This window comes from Oryzias latipes, chromosome 3 (assembly GCF_002234675.1).
Source record: "Oryzias latipes chromosome 3, ASM223467v1".
In the NCBI taxonomy this organism is placed as follows: domain Eukaryota; kingdom Metazoa; phylum Chordata; class Actinopteri; order Beloniformes; family Adrianichthyidae; genus Oryzias; species Oryzias latipes.
In genome coordinates, this window is record NC_019861.2 from 37,912,428 (window position 1) to 37,935,057 (window position 22,630).

Genomic DNA, 22,630 nt, shown 5'->3' on the forward strand with positions numbered 1-22,630 from the left:
ATCTGCTTCTGCCTGAGAAGAGAAAATCCAAACAGGCTTTTATTCGTCCAAATCAAAGTTTTCCAATATTTCCTTCATTTCACCCGATAACAATGAGATGAAGAACATCCATGTTCTCATTTTCAGAAACACTGGTTTGTCCCAAAGCTCCTGAGGGCAGCGTGTGACCCCACAGTTGCCATGGTTACAGTAAAAAAAAAAGAAAAAAGGCTTGTCGTTTGGTTTTTACCACAATATGGAAGCTGAAGTCTGGATCTGCTGTGGAGTGAAGACCTGACATAAAAATGTCTTTCATGAAGTCAAAGGAGAAAACGGGATCAAACGCCCCGAAGGTTCTGTGGTTCTGGACACATTTGTGCCGTTTGGAGACTCTGGATGTGGGTCAAGCTGTGCCCGAGACAGCTCTGCTACAGAGGAACCCCCTGAGGACTTCCTGGTCCATCTGAGCCCGCTGGGAACCCGAGCCCGTACCCGGAGACGACACACCAACACTGAGAAGATCCACAGGTGGTGAACGCCGGAAACCTTCAGCCGTCTCTCCTCCACCCGTGTTGGGTCTACTAGTCACGGTCCTGTGAGAGGATGGGTTCTCCTGGAACCGTCCAGGTCCTGCAAGGTCCCCGGCTGCGGCTGCTCTCAGAAGGTGCTCTGCAGCAGGCAGTGGCAGCCGCAGCCGGCCGGACACTCGTCCTGCCTGCGGAACCAGTCCATCATGTGGTTGGTGTGGCCTCCGTGACCGCAGCTCAGGCAGAAGTTGGAGGATCCGCGGACGGCCACGTGGCAGACGGCGCACTGGAAGGTGAGGTGCTTGCAGACGGCGCACTGAGTCCCGCGCGCCTGGCTGCGGCAGTGGCAGCAGTAAACGCCGAACTCTGAGGGGGCAGGAGGGGTTCTGGGTTACTTCCACATTCAGCGGGGCGGCTGGGAAGCGGCGGGACAGGAAACATACCGATGCCTTTGTGGGGTTCTGGCGGACAGGAGGCAAACTTCAGGACGTCGGCTCTCTTGTCCCGGAGGCCCCAGCGGTACAGGATCTCCCCGTAACATTTCTTGAAGTCGTCAAACTGTGGCATGTTGGCGGGGTCCAGCAGCCTGCGACACACGGAACGAGCAGGTCAGGGGTGTTTCAAGGCCGGTCCCCTCAGGGCGGAGCGCCACGTCACCTCTTGTTCATGTCGTGCTGGTCTCGCTCGCGTTCCCGGGGGTCCGTGTAGGCCTGGCCGCCGTAGCGATAGTCGTCCGGCGAGGGCTCCCCCCAGGGGCTGATGTGATCGGGATCTCGGACTGAAAAACCAGAAGAAACCGTCAATTTAAGAGCAAAGCACCACGTCCAACGGGACGGCCGGCGAGGGGAGCGGCGGCGTCACCTGCGGTCCAGGTGCTGGCGTTGATGGAGTCGGAGGTGCTGGAGCAGGAGCCGGATGTGACGGAGCTGGACGTGAAGCTGGACTGAAGCAGAAACAGGCATGTGACATCACTTCCTGTGACGATGAAATTCAGCTGCTGCTGTGGTCTCCTCAAACGTAACCGAGGTTAGGGATGGGTACCGCGCCCCGGTACTGAAGGAGCCCCGGTACTGAAGGAGCCCCGGTACTGAAGGAGCCCCGGTACTGAACGAGCCCCGGTACTGAAGGAGCCCCGGTACTGAAGGAGCCCCGGTACTGAACGAGCCCCGGTACTGAACGAGCCCCGGTACTGAACGAGCCCCGGTACTGAAGGAGCCCCCAGGCAACATTCTTCAATACCGCAGTAGCACTAAGATCTGACCTCAACGGTTCTGGTATCGGTTCTGGAGAAGTCGCATTTGTTTGTGTCCCAGGAGGTTATCTGCCATATTTAACTCACCAAGTCAGTCAATTTTCCATTAATGAATGATGATATTAATTTTGCTATTCTGGCTGAAGAGGAGAGGTCTGTCTGGTTATTTGTGTGCACGGGGGGCGGGGCTGTTGTTCAGACAGCACGCAGCGCGCACACAGGAACGCTACCAAAGATAGAACTGCAGATCCGCCTCCTAAAAGCAGAGCGTGGAAATGCTGCTCTCTTCTCCTCAGATAAACTCCCTGAACATTCTTTATTTTGTTAACTATTGGACATTTAGCCATTTTATTTAAGACGTCTTCAAAATATCCACAATGTATTTGTTAGTGTATATTTGTATTTTTATTTTTTGTGACTCAGGTGAGGAGTCATAAAAGAAATTATGAATGGAAGTGGATGTTTGTTATTTTTGTGTTTAACGATACCCATCCCTAGTCCAGGTGAGATCCTCTAGAAAAGTTCAATTCAATTCAATTTTATTTGTATGGCCCAAAATCACAACAACAGTCGTCTCGATGGGCTTCAAAGTAAAACATGAACTCTAAAGGATCACGAATACAAAGAGTTCAATAGGAAAATACAAAAATGAACTAACAAACTGACTAAGCTATACTGGCATCCCTGCCCTTAGACCCCCCTTCTTAGTAAGGAAAAACTCCTGAAAAACTGGATTCCAGAAAAAACGAAGAAACCTCAGGGGGGATCCTCCCCCAGGACGGACAGGCAAGTCCCGCTAGCGTTCTGTCAACAAACATCAAACTAGAATATGAAGACTGACTGTTGGAACCGAAGATATCCTGAATACTTAAAGAAAGACTAAAGCCAGAAACCAGAAAGAACGTTCCAAAACCTGAATGAACCAGGAAAGGAACACGGGCTAAACTGATGCTCTAAGACCTACAACCTGTACAGATCGCATCACTTCCTGTTGGAGAACCCTCTACAGATCACATCACTTCCTGTTGGAGAACCCTCTACAGATCCCATCACTTCCTGTTGGAGAACCCTCTGCAGATCGCATCACTTCCTGTTGGAGAACCCTCTACAGATCCCATCACTTCCTGTTGGAGAACCCTCTACAGATCACATCACTTCCTGTTGGAGAACCCTCTACAGATCCCATCACTTCCTGTTGGAGAACCCTCTGCAGATCGCATCACTTCCTGTTGGAGAACCCTCTACAGATCCCATCACTTCCTGTTGGAGAACCCTCTACAGATCCCATCACTTCCTGTTGGAGAACCCTCTACAGATCACATCACTTCCTGTTGGAGAACCCTCTACAGATCCCATCACTTCCTGTTGGAGAACCCTCTGCAGATCGCATCACTTCCTGTTGGAGAACCCTCTACAGATCCCATCACTTCCTGTTGGAGAACCCTCTACAGATCCCATCACTTCCTGTTGGAGAACCCTCTACAGATCCCATCACTTCCTGTTGGAGACCCCTCTACAGATCCCATCACTTCCTGTTGGAGAACCCTCTACAGATCACATCACTTCCTGTTGGAGAACCCTCTGCAGATCCCATCACTTCCTGTTGGAGAACCCTCTACAGATCGCATCACTTGCTGTTGGAGAACCCTCTACAGATCACATCACTTCCTGTTGGAGAACCCTCTGCAGATCGCATCACTTCCTGTTGGAGAACCCTCTACAGATCCCATCACTTCCTGTTGGAGAACCCTCTACAGATCCCATCACTTCCTGTTGGAGAACCCTCTACAGATCGCATCACTTCCTGTTGGAGAACCCTCTACAGATCCCATCACTTCCTGTTGGAGAACCCTCTGCAGATCGCATCACTTCCTGTTGGAGAACCCTCTACAGATCCCATCACTTCCTGTTGGAGAACCCTCTACAGATCACATCACTTCCTGTTGGAGAACCCTCTACAGATCCCATCACTTCCTGTTGGAGAACCCTCTGCAGATCGCATCACTTCCTGTTGGAGAACCCTCTACAGATCCCATCACTTCCTGTTGGAGAACCCTCTACAGATCCCATCACTTCCTGTTGGAGAACCCTCTGCAGATCGCATCACTTCCTGTTGGAGAACCCTCTACAGATCCCATCACTTCCTGTTGGAGAACCCTCTACAGATCCCATCACTTCCTGTTGGAGAACCCTCTGCAGATCACATCACTTCCTGTTGGAGAACCCTCTACAGATCCCATCACTTCCTGTTGGAGAACCCTCTACAGATCCCATCACTTCCTGTTGGAGAACCCTCTACAGATCCCATCACTTCCTGTTGGGGAACCCTCTACAGATCACATCACTTCCTGTTGGAGAACCCTCTACAGATCCCATCACTTCCTGTTGGAGAACCCTCTGCAGATCGCATCACTTCCTGTTGGAGAACCCTCTACAGATCCCATCACTTCCTGTTGGAGAACCCTCTACAGATCCCATCACTTCCTGTTGGAGAACCCTCTGCAGATCGCATCACTTCCTGTTGGAGAACCCTCTACAGATCCCATCACTTCCTGTTGGAGAACCCTCTACAGATCACATCACTTCCTGTTGGAGAACCCTCTACAGATCCCATCACTTCCTGTTGGAGAACCCTCTGCAGATCGCATCACTTCCTGTTGGAGAACCCTCTACAGATCCCATCACTTCCTGTTGGAGAACCCTCTACAGATCCCATCACTTCCTGTTGGAGAACCCTCTACAGATCCCATCACTTCCTGTTGGAGAACCCTCTGCAGATCGCATCACTTCCTGTTGGAGAACCCTCTACAGATCCCATCACTTCCTGTTGGAGAACCCTCTACAGATCCCATCACTTCCTGTTGGAGAACCCTCTACAGATCGCATCACTTCCTGTTGGAGAACCCTCTACAGATCCCATCACTTCCTGTTGGAGAACCCTCTGCAGATCGCATCACTTCCTGTTGGAGAACCCTCTACAGATCCCATCACTTCCTGTTGGAGAACCCTCTACAGATCACATCACTTCCTGTTGGAGAACCCTCTGCAGATCCCATCACTTCCTGTTGGAGAACCCTCTACAGATCCCATCACTTCCTGTTGGAGAACCCTCTGCAGATCGCATCACTTCCTGTTGGAGAACCCTCTACAGATCGCATCACTTCCTGTTGGAGAACCCTCTACAGATCGCATCACTTCCTGTTGGAGAACCCTCTACAGATCCCATCACTTCCTGTTGGAGAACCCTCTGCAGATCGCATCACTTCCTGTTGGAGAACCCTCTACAGATCCCATCACTTCCTGTTGGAGAACCCTCTACAGATCCCATCACTTCCTGTTGGAGAACCCTCTGCAGATCCCATCACTTCCTGTTGGAGAACCCTCTACAGATCCCATCACTTCCTGTTGGAGAACCCTCTACAGATCCCATCACTTCCTGTTGGAGAACCCTCTACAGATCCCATCACTTCCTGTTGGAGAACCCTCTACAGATCCCATCACTTCCTGTTGGAGAACCCTCTGCAGATCACATCACTTCCTGTTGGAGAACCTCTACAGGATTCAGGATGAAGACCAGAACCAGGTCTGCAGAAGTTCTGCTTCTCTAAGCCACGCCCACATACCGTTCGGGGAGAAAGACAGCCGACGGACTCACGTATCGGGGGTGATGCGAGGGCAAGCGTGGCAGCTGTCCGTACAGCGTGCTGCAGTCTGGGGGCGGAGCTTGGGCCTTGAACACGCTGCACAGCATGGCCAGGGTCTGGACGTCACTCATGTGACTGTAGTGATCCAAACTGAGGGCAGAAACCATCAACCAATCAGAAACCTGCGGCTCAAACGCTTCCAGCCGGGCAGACGACCAAATGAACTCACAGCGTCTCCAGCAGGCGGCGCCCAAACGGGTGTCTGGCCCACGGAGTCTCCGTGTCCGGGTCTGAATCTGGACTCAGGTCCTGACTAGTGGCTGCGGAGGCCAGTGCCCAGACCTGCAGACAGTTGAAGCCGGGTCAGAAATGCCGGAACAACTTGACGGTGGCGCCGTGAACGGGGGGGCAGTCCACCTTTGCCACGTCTCTGCGTTCGACTGCGAGCGCCGCCGCCGCGTTCTTCTGGCAGGTTTCCTGGATGTCGCTCATGTTCAGACTGTGGAGGACAGACAGGACGCAGCCGGGTCAGAGTCCACTCTCAAACCCGGGTCAGAGGTTTTTTTACCCGAGTTTCGACTGCAGGCACACGTCTGGGTTTTAACCCGACAGCCTCCAAAGCTGCACGTGCTGAGCGAGTTACTGCGAGTCAGAGACGGACTTCCTGTTTTAACTTGAGGCACAGAAAGACGGAGACGTTCACCAACATCCACTCAGGAGTTCCATCAACCTGCTGATCACCTGTCCCAGGTGTGTTCAGGAAAGGAGAACCTGGAACCGCCTGATGCAGCTGATCAGCAGAGATGGAAGACGAGCTACGGGTGAGAACTGGACTGAGTGGCCCCGCCCCCTGGCGTTCCAAGCAGGAAGGACCTGCAGGCTCCAAGAAGCCAAAATCCTGCAGACTTCCATTAAGAAGTCAGGGTCACGGTGGCTGGAGCCTATCCAGTTACTGTTGAGCAAAGGGGGTTCACACTGAAACTAAAAGGAGTGAAGGCGTTCTCTGTGTCATCTTATGCCCCTGACTTTAGAGTCCTCCAGGATAGGCTCCAGCAGCCCCGGCGTTTAAGAAACAGGATGGATGGACCTGCGGCTCCAACATCGGCTCTGGTCTTACGGTGGATTTCTTCATTTTCTGTCTCGCCCTGTCCAAATGAAGTCAGGCTGTGGCTTTAAGAGCATCAAATCCTTGTTTCCTCCACAGTAAATGACCTGCAGCTGTTCTCAACCCGCTGAATCCCATCCAGGGTCACGGGGCTGCTGGAGCCTATCCCGACAGCACTGTTGGGGGTCGTGCAGCGTTCCAAATAAGCGGTTATCCTGTTGTCCGAGACAACCAGATTTCACGGAGGACAACCAAAAATGAACCTGATGGTTGTCCGTGTGACAACCTGGTCTTTCATTCAACATTTTGGTATTTTTCCATTATCTTTCAAGTTTCAAGGGTTAGTTTTTGGTAACCTCTGAATTGAGACATATGCAGCACATTCTTTCCACTGACAAACCAAGTGCGTGCATGCTAGCGAATCCTTTCTGTTTGTACATGTGTACTTTTCAATAAAGATTATTCAAATAAATGTGTTGAACAACAGTACCTGGCGCAACCGCTAGAGGTCTCCAGAAACACGTTCAATATAACAGAAGATTTCAAACACTTCCATAAAAATCTATAACTTTCACTCAGAACAGAACAGACTGACATGAGCTGAAAAAAAAACTTTTCCATGGGATTGATATAATATTCTAAATTTTACAACAGTCTTTGTATTTTATATTCTTTAAGCAACAATTATAAAAACCAAAGAAAAAAAAACCCAATATATTTAAATCTGTCTAAAGATACTAGTTATAAAGACATCAGTTTCAATTTTTTGGCAATACTTTGTGTAACCAGATGCCTCAATATTTAGTAAAATGTTTGTTTTTAATATTTAAAGAGTTTTTAAAATGTCCTTCATAAGAGGCAGGTAATATTAGATGTATAGAAGAAATAAAGATGTAAGTTCTGACATCTGAGTTGGTTTCGTTTATGTTGAATATTGGTATCCAAGGACAACCAAATATTACTTGCATTTTATTTCCTTATTTCTAACGCTGTTGTCTTACATGTAGTTCTCCCCCAGGGTTTTATGGACGGGCAGCAGGCAGGAGATGTCCTGGACGATGACTTTTCCCGCCAGTTTGATGGGCCGGTTGCTGTAGTCCGCCCCCTCTCGCTTGGTCTTGAACCGGCGGGATTTCTAACAGACAAACAGAGGGTTCAGACGCTGAGGCACAGCAGCAGGCGGCGCTCCATCCGGCGGATTTCGCGGTCGGACACTAGCAGCAGCTCCCGGTTCAGCACCGCAGCTTCAGCAGCCAAATTACAGCAGGACTGGCCCAGGGGGGTCCCGCTCTGCCGGAGCCGTCTGGACATCTGGGGGGTTAGTGGACGTTAGGATTGGGGGGCAGACGGCAGTTATGGATGCTCTGTTAGAAGAATTAACCCCAAAGAAGACTTCAGAGTGGAGCCTCACTGGATGAAACGCCCCCCCCTTTCCACCAAGATGCTCCGGCGTTGGTTCTGAGGCCTCGGACCACGCCCCCCCTCTGATCTGAACAGTTTCTCCTCAGCGGCGCCGGATGGCACAGTGAGAGAGACTCCCTGTCTGTGGACACCAAGCGGCTCTTTGGAGCAGAACCAGCTAGAACAGGGGTGGGCAATTCCAGGCCTCGAGGGCCGGTGTGTCTGCATGATTTCCAGACATCCTTGCCCTACTCATGGCTGATTACCTGGTTCAGGTGTGTCCAGCCAATCAGAACATGCCAGAGCAGGGTATGCTGGAAAACATGCAGGAATGCGGCCCTCAGTGCCCACCTCTGAGCTAGAACCATGTTTGGGGGAAAGGGGTGGACGTCTGAGCTCCGGCTGAAGCTCCTCCTCTGCTTGGCTTGATGCTCCACCTGAACGTCTGCAGAACCGCCGGAGCCACAGCGCAGAAGTCCTGAAAGATTAGCTTCAGGCTGTTAGTGGAGGGCGGAGTCAGGGGTGGAGCTATCATGCAAAACGATGCAGCCATGACGTGCGTGGATGACGGCGGAGCTCAGCGGGAAAAGCGCGGTGGAGGGATCAGGCTCAGTACCGGCCAATCATAGAGGGTTTGGACAGACCAGCGGCGAGAGGCGGACACTGGGAGCTTCTGATTGGAGGAGGGTGGGAAGGAGGTTTGGCCCACAGCAGCAGGTGAGCGGGTGATTGGTCAGAGAGAAAACGCCAAACAAAAGACAAAGAGACAAAACAAAGCCAATCAGGGGGGCAGCCAGAGGGAGGAAGACCGGAATGGCTGCAGGATCTTCTTCATCCTCAGACTGAGGAAGACTCAGCGGCACACCAGGACCTTCATCACAAACCAGGTCCCAGGTCCAAACATTCATTCACCAAACTCCGCCCTGTCCACCCGCGTCTTCTCTCAGGCTTCAGCTGGGTTATGGTTCAGCGTCCAGCATGGAGGTTTCCAACCCCACACCTTGTTTTCCAGCAGAGGTGGACGGACGGAGACAAACCGCTCCTGGATCTGCAGAACTTACACGCCCGCCCCTCCCTGCAGGAGGTCAGCGCAAAAACAGAAGCTTCCTGAAGGAGTGACATGCTAACCTCTGCTCAACCCCCCCCTGAAGGGCTGGTTGGTTCTGGGGGGGCAGTAAGTTCCCAAAATGCAGACAAACAGCAGAACCATCAACCCACCATGACATGCAGGGAATCAGGAAGCTGCAGGAAGCAGTTAGATGCTGTTTCACCCGCTTTAGTGGTTAAATGATCCTGGAGGGGGGGGGGCTGAAGAGCTCCTCCCACAGGAGCGTTTGGCTCCAGGAGCCAGTGTGCAGCTTCATCAACCCCGGACCCCAGCTCCGTCTGGAGGGGAACCGGCTCCTCCGGCTGTACGTCCGGGGTCGTCTTTCTCCTCTGGTGGTTAGGGACGGTTCCCTCCCCCAGGCTGAGGGGTTCAAAGGTCAAAGGTCAAAGCAGGAGGCCGACAGATGGATGCAGCATCTCCGGCGCTCCCGTCTTTGAGCAGGTATGTTCCTACCCCCCTCCCCCGTGTGCTGAAGTGTCCTTGGGCAGGCACTCCTGGTGGATCTAGGTTGGCGCCGGTCTTTGGCAGCGGGCCGCCAGCGGTGCGTTTATGGGTAAATGGACCGTAAAGCGCTGTCAAATCATCAACGCTGTTTATCATTTTTCAACTAAACGATTTTGATAAACTTCAGTTTGAGCTGGACTGTAAGGTCGACTTCCATTACAATCTAGACACCTGCTTACCCTGTTGCCATAGCAACTGGTCCCTTTGATGTGAATGCAGAAGCCCTTTCCACTGTCTGAGTGTGAACAAACCTTCATGTCATCACGGAGACGCTAAGAAAAGATCAAAAACCAGCAGCAGCGGCCGTCAGGAGGCTGCAGTCATGTGACGCGCGCCTCACCCGTTCTTTATAGTAGAAGGAGGAGATGGAGACGGTGTCTTTGTCGGAGCGGGTGGGGCTGCCGCTGTACAGCCGCAGCGTGCTCTGGGACTCGGAGCGCATCTTCATCGGGGTCAGAACTCCGCTGTGATAGGCCGACAGAGCCGACAGGGACCTGGACGCGAAAACACAATGACTGACAGCTCCTCGTCCCATCATGCACCTGAGCTCGTGGGCTAAACTAACCCTGAACTCAGGAGAAAGGTCAGACTTTAGCGCTAAAAACAGGAAAGTCAACCCCTAGAAACCAGAAGATGCTCCAAAAGAAGGAACACATGTCATGAAGGTCCATGTCCCTCACATATATGATCCCCAGACACCCGTTTAGGCACTTCCTGTACTCACACCTGTGCGAACCGTCTAAACTTTAATCCTGATGCATCAACCAAAACTACACCTTTAAGTTGGGCATCAAACCACCAACCCTGGGAGGTCTCTGCTGACAGCAGCAGGAGCCACCGGTTACTCTTGTGAGTCATCAGACACACTGGTATCTGCTGCCGTGGCGTTTGTACCTGGGGGTGGGCTCTATGGCGGGCGCCGAGCGGTGCATGCTGATTGGTCGCGTGAAGTAAACGAGACAGCCGGTTCCGCAGAAGCGAGCTCCAGACGTACGAGGGAAGGGGATGTTGGCATCCTGAAAACAAAACAACAAGAGGTCGTCAGCTAGAAGCCAGCATCGTCTTCATCGCAGACGAAGGCTCCTCACCTGGTAGGAGCCGTAGGTGTTGGTGACTCGGGGGAAAGCCTGCAGCGATGGCGTGACGGGGTTGGGCAGCACAAAGGGACCCGATGCCGGGCTGTCCTCCTGCGTCTGAGAGAAGACACGAGGAGAACTTGAAAGGTTCCGGATGGGGTCTGGATCGGTCCAAACGTCTCACCATGTCAGACTCCAGGCAGGACACCAGCTGTCGGACACACGGCTCCAGGCAGTTCAAGTTCCTCTTCACCTTCTGGAGAGACGTGTCCCTCAGGATCTGAACGGAAACGGAAAACGGTAAATCTGCAGCTCTGGAGTTCCCTCAGGAAGACGACCTGCTGCACCTTCTGGATCTTGGTCTTCATGGTGGATGAGATGGTCGTGGGGGAAACGAACTGGAAGGTGGGGGCGGCGTTGTTGGGATACTGATCCGGAAACTTGACCACCAGGTGAACCTGATGGCTGCCAAAGTGCGCCGACACCACACAGCTGCGGTTCATGGCGTCCATCTGCACGCCACAAACTCCTGTTACCATTAAGGCTCTCAGACCCCCAGCTTTTATTTTGAAGGGGCACAGAGGATCCTCACCTCCATGTTCACATTTCTGATCTGCTGGTTGACCAGAGAGAACTCCTGCTGCAGAGTCTGAGTCAGACCTGAACCCGGGGCCAAGTCCTGACGAGTCCCGGAGCTCTGCGAGCCCCCCTGGTCTGAGGACCACAGACACGAGTCAGTGCAGGTTCAGAGTCTCCATCAAGGACTTCCATGAAGGAAATGCCTCCTGGTTCCTCCTGAGCTCCACCTGTCTCACCCAGCAGACCATCTCCGGCTCCGCTGAGCTGACCCTCGGGCCCCTGAGAGGACGGAGACTTCTCCGTGTCCACGGTGAGGGACATCCCCTCCATCAGGTCCTCCACCCCGTCACTGACGCACAGCTGCAACACAAACACCACCTAGTCAGAGCCCGCTGGAGCTGCCGGAGCCGGTCTCGGGGGAGCTGACCTTCTGCAGCTGAGGGTCCACCCTCCAGATCCGCAGAGTCTGATCTCTGGACCAGGTGACCAGCTGGAAGTCCTTGGAGCCTGCAGCAGCACCGACAGAACAGAGCAGTAAACGGTCAACTCTCCATGTCATTTTGTGCTGAAAAGACTTGAAATGGTTTCCATGGAAACCACAAGGTCGCATTAGTTCAGTTGGTCACGGCCAAAGATCAGACTCCCATCAAATGAAAAAGTTTTAAACATTTTTGATTAACAATTCCTTTTGTTCTGCCTTTTAAGGCATTCATCGTTTAAAACTAACATTTAGCGTTTAGCAATAACATTTTTGGTTTAGTGTTAAAGTGTTAAAGAAATATCGTTGAATTCTCACAAATATCGTTTAGAAATTTACAAATATCATTTAGTGGTGACAAAATTTGTTTAATGTTTACAAATATCGTTAATCGTGAGCAGATGTCATGTAGCGTTAGCCGTAGTGTTTAGCGTTAGCCGTAGTGTTTAGCGTTAGCCATAGTGTTTAGCGTTAGCAGATAGTGTTTAGCGTTAGCAGATAGTGTTTAGCGTTAACCGTAGTGTTTAGCGTTAGCCGTAGTGTTTAGCGTTAGCCGTAGTGTTTAGCGTTAGCCGTAGTGTTTAGCGTTAGCCGTAGTGTTTAGCGTTAGCCGTAGTGTTTAGCGTTAGCCGTAGTGTTTAGCGTTAGCCGTAGTGTTTAGCGTTAGCAGATAGCGTTTAGCGTTAGCCGTAGTGTTTAGCGTTAGCCGTAGTGTTTAGCGTTAGTAGATAGTGTTTAGCGTTAGCAGATAGTGTTTAGCACTAGCCGTAGTGTTTAGAGTTAGCCATAGTGTTTAGCGTTAGCAGTAGTGTTTAGCGTTAGCCGTAGTGTTTAGCGATAGCCGTAGTGTTTAGCATTAGCAGATAGTGTTTAGAGTTAGCCGTAGTGTTTAACGTTAGCCGTAGTGTTTAACGTTAGCCGTAGTGTTTAGCGTTAGCCGTAGTGTTTAGCGTTAGCCGTAGTGTTTAGCGTTAGCAGATAGTGTTTAGCGTTAGCAGATAGTGTTTAGCGTTAGCAGATAGTGTTTAGCGTTAGCTGTAGTGTTTAGCGTTAGCCGTAGTGTTAAGCGTTAGCATATAGTGTTTAGCGTTAGCCGTAGTGTTAAGCGTTAGCCGTAGTGTTTAGCGTTAGCAGATAGTGTTTAGCGTTAGCCGTAGTATTTAGCGTTAGCCGTAGTGTTTAGCGTTAGCCGTAGTGTTTAGCGTTAGCCGTAGTGTTTAACGATAGCCGTAGTGTTTAGCGTTAGCCGTAGTGTTTAGCGTTAGCATATGGTGTTTAGCGTTAGCAGATAGTGTTTAGCACTAGCCGTAGTGTTTAGCATTAGCAGATAGTGTTTAGCGTTAGCCGTAGTGTTTAGCGTTAGCAGATAGTGTTTAGCGTTAGCAGATAGTGTTTAGCGTTAGCAGATAGTGTTTAGCGTTAGCCGTAGTGTTTAGCGTTAGCCGTAGTGTTTAGCGTTAGCCGATAGTGTTTAGCGTTAGCCGTAGTGTTTAGTATTAGCAGATAGTGTTTAGCGTTAGCAGATAGTGTTTAGCGTTAGCCGTAGTGTTTAGCGTTAGCAGATAGTGTTTAGCGTTAGCAGATAGTGTTTAGCACTAGCCGTAGTGTTTAGCATTAGCAGATAGTGTTTATCGTTAGCTGATAGTGTTTAGCGTTAGCCGTAGTGTTTGGCGTTAGCAGATAGTGTTTAGCGTTAGCCGTAGTGTTTAGCGTTAGCCGTAGTGTTTAGCGTTAGCCGTAGTGTTTAGCGTTAGCCGTAGTGTTTAGCGTTAGCAGATAGTGTTTAGCGTTAGCAGATAGTGTTTAGCGTTAGCAGATAGTGTTTAGCGTTAGCCGTAGTGTTTAGCGTTAGCCGTAGTGTTTAGCGTTAGCCGTAGTGTCTAGCGTTAGCCGTAGTGTTTAGCGTTAGCCGTAGTGTTTAGCGTTAGCCGTGGTGTTTAGCATTAGCAGATAGTGTTTAGCGTTAGCCGTAGTGTTTAGCGTTATCCGTAGTGTTTAGCGTTAGCCGTAGTGTTTAGCGTTAGCAGATAGTGTTTAGCGTTAGCAGATAGTGTTTAGCGTTAGCCGTAGTGTTAAGCGTTAGCCGTAGTGTTTAGCGTTAGCCGTAGTGTTTAGCGTTAGCAGATAGTGTTTAGCATTAGCAGTAGTGTTTAGCGTTAGCAAATAGTTTTTAGCATTAGCAGTAGTGTTTAGCGTTAGCCGTAGTGTTTAGCATTAGCCGTAGTGTTTAGCGTTAGCCGTAGTGTTTAGCATTAGCCGTAGTGTTTAGCGTTAGCAAATAGTTTTTAGCATTAGCAGTAGTGTTTAGCGTTAGCCGTAGTGTTTAGCGTTAGCCGTAGTGTTTAGCGTTAGCCGTAGTGTTTAGCGTTAGCCGTAGTGTTTAGCGTTAGCCGTAGTGTTTAGCGTTAGCCGTAGTGTTTAGCATTAGCCGTAGTGTTAAGCGTTAGCCGTAGTGTTTAGCATTAGCAGTAGTGTTTAGCGTTAGCCGTAGTGTTTAGCATTAGCCGTAGTGTTTAGCGTTAGCCGTAGTGTTAAGCGTTAGCCGTAGTGTTTAGCGTTAGCCGTAGTGTTTAGCGTTAGCAGATAGTGTTTAGCTTTAGCAGTAGTGTTTAGCGTTAGCAAATAGTTTTTAGCATTAGCAGTAGTGTTTAGCGTTAGCCGTAGTGTTTAGCATTAGCTGTAGTGTTTAGCGTTAGCCGTAGTGTTTAGCATTAGCCGTAGTGTTTAGCGTTAGCAAATAGTTTTTAGCATTAGCAGTAGTGTTTAGCGTTAGCCGTAGTGTTTAGCGTTAGCAGATAGTGTTTAGAGTTAGCCGTAGTGTTTAACGTTAGCCGTAGTGTTTAACGTTAGCCGTAGTGTTTAGCGTTAGCCGTAGTGTTTAGCGTTAGCAGATAGTGTTTAGCGTTAGCTGTAGTGTTTAGCGTTAGCCGTAGTGTTAAGCGTTAGCATATAGTGTTTAGCGTTAGCCGTAGTGTTAAGCGTTAGCCGTAGTGTTTAGCGTTAGCAGATAGTGTTTAGCGTTAGCCGTAGTATTTAGCGTTAGCCGTAGTGTTTAGCATTAGCCGTAGTGTTTAGCGTTAGCCGTAGTGTTTAGCGATAGCCGTAGTGTTTAGCGTTAGCCGTAGTGTTTAGCGTTAGCCGTAGTGTTTAGCGTTAGCAGATGGTGTTTAGCGTTAGCAGATAGTGTTTAGCACTAGCCGTAGTGTTTAGCATTAGCATATAGTGTTTAGCGTTAGCCGTAGTGTTTAGCGTTAGCAGATAGTGTTTAGCGTTAGCAGATAGTGTTTAGCGTTAGCAGATAGTGTTTAGCGTTAGCAGATAGTGTTTAGCGTTAGCCGTAGTGTTTAGTATTAGCAGATAGTGTTTAGCGTTAGCAGATAGTGTTTAGAGTTAGCAGATAGTGTTTAGCGTTAGCCGTAGTGTTTAGCGTTAGCAGATAGTGTTTAGCACTAGCCGTAGTGTTTAGCATTAGCAGATAGTGTTTAGCGTTAGCCGTAGTGTTTAGCATTAGCCGTAGTGTTTAGCGTTAGCCGTAGTGTTTAGCGTTAGCCGTAGTGTTTAGAGTTAGCAGATAGTGTTTAGCGTTAGCCGTAGTGTTTAGCGTTAGCAGATAGTGTTTAGCACTAGCCGTAGTGTTTAGCATTAGCAGATAGTGTTTAGCGTTAGCCGTAGTGTTTAGCATTAGCCGTAGTGTTTAGCGTTAGCAGATAGTGTTTAGCGTTAGCAGATAGTGTTTAGCGTTAGCAGATAGTGTTTAGCGTTAGCAGATAGTGTTTAGCGTTAGCAGATAGTGTTTAGCATTAGCAGTAGTGTTTAGCGTTAGCAAATAGTTTTTAGCATTAGCAGTAGTGTTTACCGTTAGCCGTAGTGTTTAGCATTAGCCGTAGTGTTTAGCGTTAGCAGATAGTGTTTAGCGTTAGCAGATAGTGTTTAGCGTTAGCAGATAGTGTTTAGCGTTAGCAGATAGTGTTTAGCGTTAGCAGATAGTGTTTAGCATTAGCAGTAGTGTTTAGCGTTAGCAAATAGTTTTTAGCATTAGCAGTAGTGTTTACCGTTAGCCGTAGTGTTTAGCATTAGCCGTAGTGTTTAGCGTTAGCCGTAGTGTTTAGCGTTAGCAAATAGTTTTTAGCATTAGCAGTAGTGTTTAGCGTTAGCCGTAGTGTTTAGCATTAGCCGTAGTGTTTAGCGTTAGCCGTAGTGTTTAGCTTTAGCCGTAGTGTTAAGCGTTAGCCGTAGTGTTAAGCGTTAGCCGTAGTGTTTAGCGTTAGCCGTAGTGTTTAGCGTTAGCCGTAGTGTTTAGCGTTAGCCGTAGTGTTTAGCGTCAGCCGTAGTGTTTAGCATTAGCCGTAGTGTTAAGCGTTAGCCGTAGTGTTTAGCATTAGCAGTAGTGTTTAGCATTAGCAGATAGTGTTTAGCATTAGCCGTAGTGATGCAGCCCTTCCAGCCTGTCAGAACTAGGGTTCGCTTTGAGGGTTTGCTTTTTTCATTTTATTTCCCAACTAATGACTAATCCGCGATGATCCAGTATAAACTGAGGGAAGTGACTTTAACAAAAAAGTAACAAACAAAATAGAAAAGAAGTAGTCCGCTCCGCGGACTTACAGCTTTGTGTTTGATGGGAAGGGGGGGGGGGGGGGGTACATGAGCGGTATGTGTGGGAGATTTAAGACTGCGATCCGTCCCGCAGCTCTAGGGGTACATGCAACCGAACTCAGAACCGGGTCTAAAAGTGTGTGTCTGAGCACAGCTCGGATCGTCAGCACACACAGCGGTTTGAGCTTCAAAGCAGAAATGTCGCTCAGTCCTTAGAAAACATTCAAAAAATCACGCGGATTTGTGTTTCCAGTCGTGTCCCGACTAAATAAAGGCTGATGTTATTCTTACACGTTTACATGCAGCCAGCAAGCAGCACCACCCAAAGCTAATGTTGTTAGCCCGTGTTAGCATACTGCTAATCCTGGCTACGTTCAGAAAAAGCACTGACCACACGGATTAAAATTCAAATGATGAGCGAACAGGTGTTTCATAATAACCGTAACATTATTAAAAGCAGGTTTAGAAGATCGTCTCGTATATTACCGAGCTGGCATGTCAATGTATATAATAAAGTTTGAAAAAAAAAAAGCCGCTCGGCGGAATTTATATCCTTCCGGTTTTCAAACCCTACTGCGCATGTGCGAATGATTTATTCCGACGGAAAGTGTGACCTTAGTGAACGTTTTTATATTCTGAAAACATTTTTCTGGGCCCATTTACACGGTTGGATTCTAATCTGACCATTGATCCCATCAAGATATTTTGTACATGTAACCGCGGCTTATGGTGTCGACGCGCAACGTGGCGGGGGCGTGGCATCACGATGGTGGTCTCTCCATCGGGATGTCAGTCACCCATCACGATGGACGATGATATCGTCCATCGGCACAACCCTAGTCAGAACCACATTTGGTTGCTGCTCGTCTGCCGCTGGGGGGTCATCAGGGCGTCACCTGCTTTCTGCGGCCTCCACTGGAACTCTAGAACCACGTCGTCATGTCCGACGAAGGCGTGCACGGGGCTGTTCAGGTCGAGCGTGCTCCACAGCAGCAGGCTGTTCTCCCTCCGGAGCTGAGGAACCATCACGGTGACCAGCCCGTTGGAGAACGGCTGCAAACGGAGGGAAGCCGCTCATTCAGCTCGTTCAAACTTTTTTACACCTTTCTCTTTTTCTTAATCGCATTTTTAGATATCTGTCAGAAAAGATGCGTCTTTTTCCTGGACTTCCTGTGTTTGGGTTCCTCTCATGAGGTTCTCTGGACTAACCGTGTAGCGGGCTTTCCACACCGGTACCTGGCAGGACAGGATGTTCAGGTACTTCCTGGGCTGTCGGAAATCCCAGAACTGCACACAAAGTCAGCATTATTGCTCTCTGTGTCCTCAGGAGAACGGGTTCCGGTCTGGACGGGCGGCAGGTCTCACCCTCACGGAGTTGTCCTGACTGGACGTGGCGAAGACAAACTCGCCGTCCGGATGCCAGTCCAGGCCGTGGATCTTGGACAGGTGAGCGGCCACGTACTCCACCGCCGTGTTGGGCTTCTGTTCAGAGGAGACACCAGAAAGAGGAGCCAGCAGGAGTCACGGGGGGAAAAGACGCTAACGAGGTCAAAGGTGAACTAGCTCAAGTTCAGCGATTTCCTTCTGATTTGAATGAGCAGATGAGGGAACATTAGACTCCGCCCCTTTCTTCATCTTTCAGGCTGCAGGAAAACAAAAGGTTTGGACCTTCAGCCAGACTCACTCTTTTATCCCAGATCCGAACATCTCCGTCGTGGCTGGAGGCCAGCAGGTTCTGGTTCTTCCGGTTCCACTTCACCTGAGACGCCCCGGCTGCAGAACACAGACATCCGTTCAGAGACAGACCCGAGACCGACCCGGTTCAGGTCAAGCATCCAGATTCTCTCACCGACAGCAGACAGCGCCACCGTGGGTTTACGGGCGTCTCTGCAGAGAAGCAGGCAGAATTAGGGGGAGGGGGGGTCAGGGTCAGATTAAGGTGTGTGTGTGTGGGGGGGGGGGGGTCCCACTGACCTGGTGTCCCAGATGTAGATGTACGTGTCCACAGAGCTGGTGACCAGGAGCTCCGGGTCGAACCAGGACCAGTCCAGATCACTGAGGACACAAACGGGCCAGAGTGAGACCGACCCGGTTCACCTGCAGACAGGTGCATCTGCGTCACCGCTCTACCTGATGACGCGGGTGTGTCCCTGCAGGGAGGAGTGGGCCTCGCCACAGCCGTCCCTCCAGGAGTACAAGTCCACCCGCTGGTTACTCTGGAGCACAAACACACACAGGGTTCAACAGAGATGGCGTCTGGAGTGGACAGCTTTGTCTGATGAACACAGGAGAACCTGAACGCCTCGTTTATGGTCGACACACAGAATCTCTGCTCTTCCATCAGAACCACTCCGCTCCTTTGTTCTAACAGAACCTGCTGCTTCACATGCGCATCTCCCTCATTTTCAGCTCTCTGGGTTTCTGATCATGTGACCTTGAACAGCAGAACTCACCGAGGCAGCGAAGATGTGGGCCTCCGAGCCGTGGGGGTTCCACTGGACCGTCCCCACGTCCCATTTACTGTGGCGCCCGATTTTACGCGGTGGTTCCGACGGCGCCTCCAGATCCACCAAGTAGAGGAAGCGGCGGCTGCAGGTCAAAACAACAACTCCCATCATGCAACATTCTAGATCAGACCCACTAAACTGAGCTGTGACGGTGCGTTCAGGTTACGATGCGTTCAGGTGACGGCGGCTTACCCGGACAGAACAGCGTGAGAACCCAGGCAGTCCACAGACATGGCTGTGGCCTGAAACAGAGAACAGGCTGCACCGTTACCGCGGCGACGGGGTGCAGACTCTAAACGCACAGCTACACAGCACACACTAACAAACACACACGCATGAGGACAACACTCCTGTCATGTGACGCTGAAACCCCAGCAGGAAAATCAACTATAATATTATCAAAATCAATTTATAATATTATGGGATGTAAACCAATGCATAGATCATAGAGTCTACATTTTTATCATTCTACTATAATATTTTGATTATGAAAAGATGAATTCCAAACAGTTTCAGCCTCATTTTCACAGAAAACAAACATTCAGAATTTCTTTAAGGATAAAACTGGTTCAGTATTTTAAAAGTCACTTCTGTAGATTTATGTAGGACAGGATTTGAGAAAATGGGATTCTCTGATGTCATCATTCTGCAGCACCGTTTTTATTGGAGAAGAAAAAGTTCACAAAATGTCTCAAAAATTGTTTGAATGTTTTTAATCACAAAACTGAATTTCTTCACCGCAAAGCGGAGCTTTATTGTGAAATATGTTTGCTCGTTCAGCCTTTCTTCCTGTAGGAACAGGAACGGTTCCTCCAGTGTTAGTGTGGGAAACTGATGTAGAAACATTTCAGCTCAGCGTTCATCTGAACAGGCCCTGATAAAACACGGAGTACTTAGGAATATGAAAGATCAGAAATACTTTACAGTTTCTGCTTTTTCACTTTTGGATGCTGGTGTGAGATTTTTATCAAGGACAAAGTGTAACTTGACTCAAACAAGGTGGAAAAACACTGAGTTACTCTATTACATTATTTTAAGGGTTACTCCATTACTTACTTTTATGAGTTACTATACTACTTTATTTTATGAGTTACTCTATTACTTTATTTTACGAGTTACTTCATTACTTTTTTAAGAGTTACTCTATTACTTTCTTTTAAGAGTTACTCTATTACTTTTTAAGAGTTACTCTATTACTTTTTAAGAGTTACTCTATTACTTTTTTAAGAGTTACTCTATTACTTTCTTTTAAGAGTTACTCTATTACTTACTTTAAAGAGTTACTCTATTACTTTATTTTAAGAGTTACTCTATTACTTTCTTTCAAGAGTTACTCTATTACTTTCTTTCAAGAGTTACTCTATTACTTTCTTTCAAGAGTTCCTCCCAAACAGTCACATCTCTGCAGCCAAATGCTGTCTGACATCATTCTATCACATCTTTACACATAGTCCATGTTTCCTCTGCAGTAACTAAAGCCTAATATTCGACTTTTTACAACAATCTTACAGCTGTGTGGATATTTATGGGCTGTAGTAAATACTTCATCAGTTTTCCGCTTCGTCCAGAAGCTTCAGAGAATCGATCCATCCACTCTAATACTTTCAGAATTTGGTCTTCATTTTGTTAAGAACAGCGTCTGCTGACTAGTTTATTCCTGATATCGTCTGGAAAACGTGTTTTCCTACTAAAGTTTTGGATCAAGAACAGCTCAGCTGCTGGGATCAGGGGGGTATTCCAGGAAGCATGTTTAAACTAGCCTGACTTTAAGCCTGAACTCTGGCTGAAATCCGCCTGAACTTGCTTACTCTGGGTATGTCGGTTCCAAAAGACCGGATATGAGTTGGCGTAATTACGCTCGACTTGGTAACCCTGGGTTAACGCACGGTACATAAAGACATTCTCAATAGATCGCCGATTTCTGGAGTCACCATGGAAACGCGTGGAGAAAAAAAAAGAAAGCGCGACACTTGAGACGGAGTCTGAGATTTTAATGACGGCGGATAGAAATTATAAGTCCATCAAAAAAGTAACACGGCTGAAAGATAATTTAGTTAAATTTATTCAAACTCAATAATTGTTTATACAACTCAAATTTACGTATTTATCTAACTAAATGTCACATTACTCCATTAATCTTTTTTCCATCTTAATTACTTATATTTCTTGAACTTTCATATGTCTAAGTTTGAGCCGGCAGATATGCTCATTTTTATAACAATAAAAAGAAACGGAAAAAAATGCACCGAGTGCAAAAACTCACTAAAGAATTTCCCGTCACTGTCATAACAGTACTTAGCTGTAGGGGTGCTAAATAAACTCATCATCCTCTCCTTCACTCTCACTCATGGTGCAGAGACGTAAGCATAGTAGGACAAATTGGCTCGGCCAAACACGAAGAAACACAGTAAAACAGCTATACAACTAAAACATTTGGTCAAAAAGCCACACTTTAACCCAAATCCGTCCAGACAGGCAAAGGGAATGATTTCCCACAATCCCTTGCGGTGCCGATCTAACAGCAGCATCAAAGTTACACCTACTTAATTGAATTAATTTGAACGAAAGGAAAATAACTGTCTGAAAACTACGTGTTATTTTTAACAAAAAAATTTCTAACAAAAAAAATGATTTATCTTAACTGAAGCAAATAATGAAGTTAGATCAAAGTATAAAGTTTATCTTTCCAACATCCATTTGTGGTCTTATCACCCTCTCATGGTGGAAAAAGTATTATCTGAGCTTCTTCATCCACTAAATCCTCTTCAAATGGACACGCCATGCTGCTTCACCTCTCTGAAAACAAACTAACCTTCAACTAAACCTGCTCCAGACCAGGTTACGTTCAGAGCATGAGTTGCCATGGTAACTTGACCTACCCTGAAACATACCTCCATTTCTGGAACCAAAAGCTGAGGTTATCAACTTCCTTAGCCTCAAACTTATCGTGGGAGCTAGCATAACCTGCTTTCTGGAATACCCCCCAGCAGTAGAGGAGAGAATAATTACTAAACACAAAAAAGCGGCTTCAAAGAAACCGCCTGCCGTTCAGTCCAGACCACGTGACAAACGTATTTCTACTTTAACAAACGGATAAAATGTGACAAAATTGTCAGCAAATCTGTTCTAAAGTCAGAGAAAAACAAAGAAACGTCAGATAAAGACCAAAGCGACACCTGAGCGTCCCGGAACTCCACCACCACATTCTCGCTGCTCCAGCGCGCCGCCATCTTCCTTCCCTGTCAACAAATGTCACGTGACCCGAAGGAGCCGGATGTAGAAAAAACCAACAACACAAGCATATCAGGTTTAAGGATTCCCCCTAAAAAGATGTGCATGGATTAATAAACACGTGAAAAACCTGAAACAGTAAATGTTTATTTTTTGGTTAAATCAATTAATCTTTATGTTTTCGTTCATTTTGGCTTTTATGTTTTTATTCATTTATTTATTAAATTTGACTTTATTTTGTTAAGCTTTTAATGTACAGAGTTTTATTTAGATTTAATTGTGTTAAACTGCTCTATAAATAAACTTGATGAGGAATCTTTTTCCTGATCAACCTTTTTTAATTTTCTCACTTCAATCTAGAATAATGTTAACGTTCTAATTATACACAATCTCAGAAATAAATTCCTGAAATTTCCTTTTGTTTTTGCTTAGATCTGTGGAAATCTTCACATTTCCACAACTGCAAAACATTTTTATTTCTAAATAAAAATACAGTTTAACTTGAAAAAACATTTTAAAATTTTTCGTCAAAGCTGAACAATATTTGAAATTGCAAAACAATTCGGTGATTTTAAATACTGAATTCTCCGAAGAGGCAGTGAAGGCATCACCATGGTAATCAAAGCCGGTCACGTGGAAGCCAACC

At 47.9% G+C, this 22,630-nt stretch overlaps 1 protein-coding gene across 3 annotated transcripts; it reads right to left on the reverse strand.

Moving 5' to 3' along the window:
• Nucleotides 1-13: 13 nt before the first annotated feature.
• Nucleotides 14-22,097, reverse strand: wdr59 (WD repeat domain 59). Of its 3 annotated transcripts, none has more exons than XM_023953792.1 (27): nt 21,930-22,097; nt 18,946-18,995; nt 18,700-18,835; nt 18,377-18,462; nt 18,221-18,301; nt 18,096-18,133; nt 17,931-18,019; nt 17,612-17,728; nt 17,456-17,533; nt 17,143-17,299; nt 11,603-11,682; nt 11,403-11,535; nt 11,189-11,310; nt 10,944-11,108; nt 10,781-10,876; nt 10,609-10,713; nt 10,415-10,536; nt 9,861-10,014; nt 8,525-8,581; nt 7,509-7,642; nt 5,820-5,901; nt 5,632-5,744; nt 5,414-5,552; nt 1,368-1,449; nt 1,164-1,284; nt 950-1,092; nt 14-872 (listed from the first exon to the last, which is right to left on the reverse strand). In XM_023953792.1, the coding sequence occupies exons 1-27, from the start codon at nt 21,981-21,983 to the stop codon at nt 637-639; spliced, it is 2,970 nt and encodes a 989-aa protein (XP_023809560.1). In that variant the 5' UTR covers nt 21,984-22,097; the 3' UTR covers nt 14-636. The 3 variants fall into 3 exon arrangements, with proteins under 3 accessions (XP_023809560.1, XP_023809561.1, XP_023809562.1); XM_023953793.1 differs by having other exon boundaries at nt 11,412-11,535; nt 21,930-22,096; XM_023953794.1 differs by lacking the exon at nt 8,525-8,581 and having other exon boundaries at nt 21,930-22,096.
• Nucleotides 22,098-22,630: the final 533 nt, after the last annotated feature.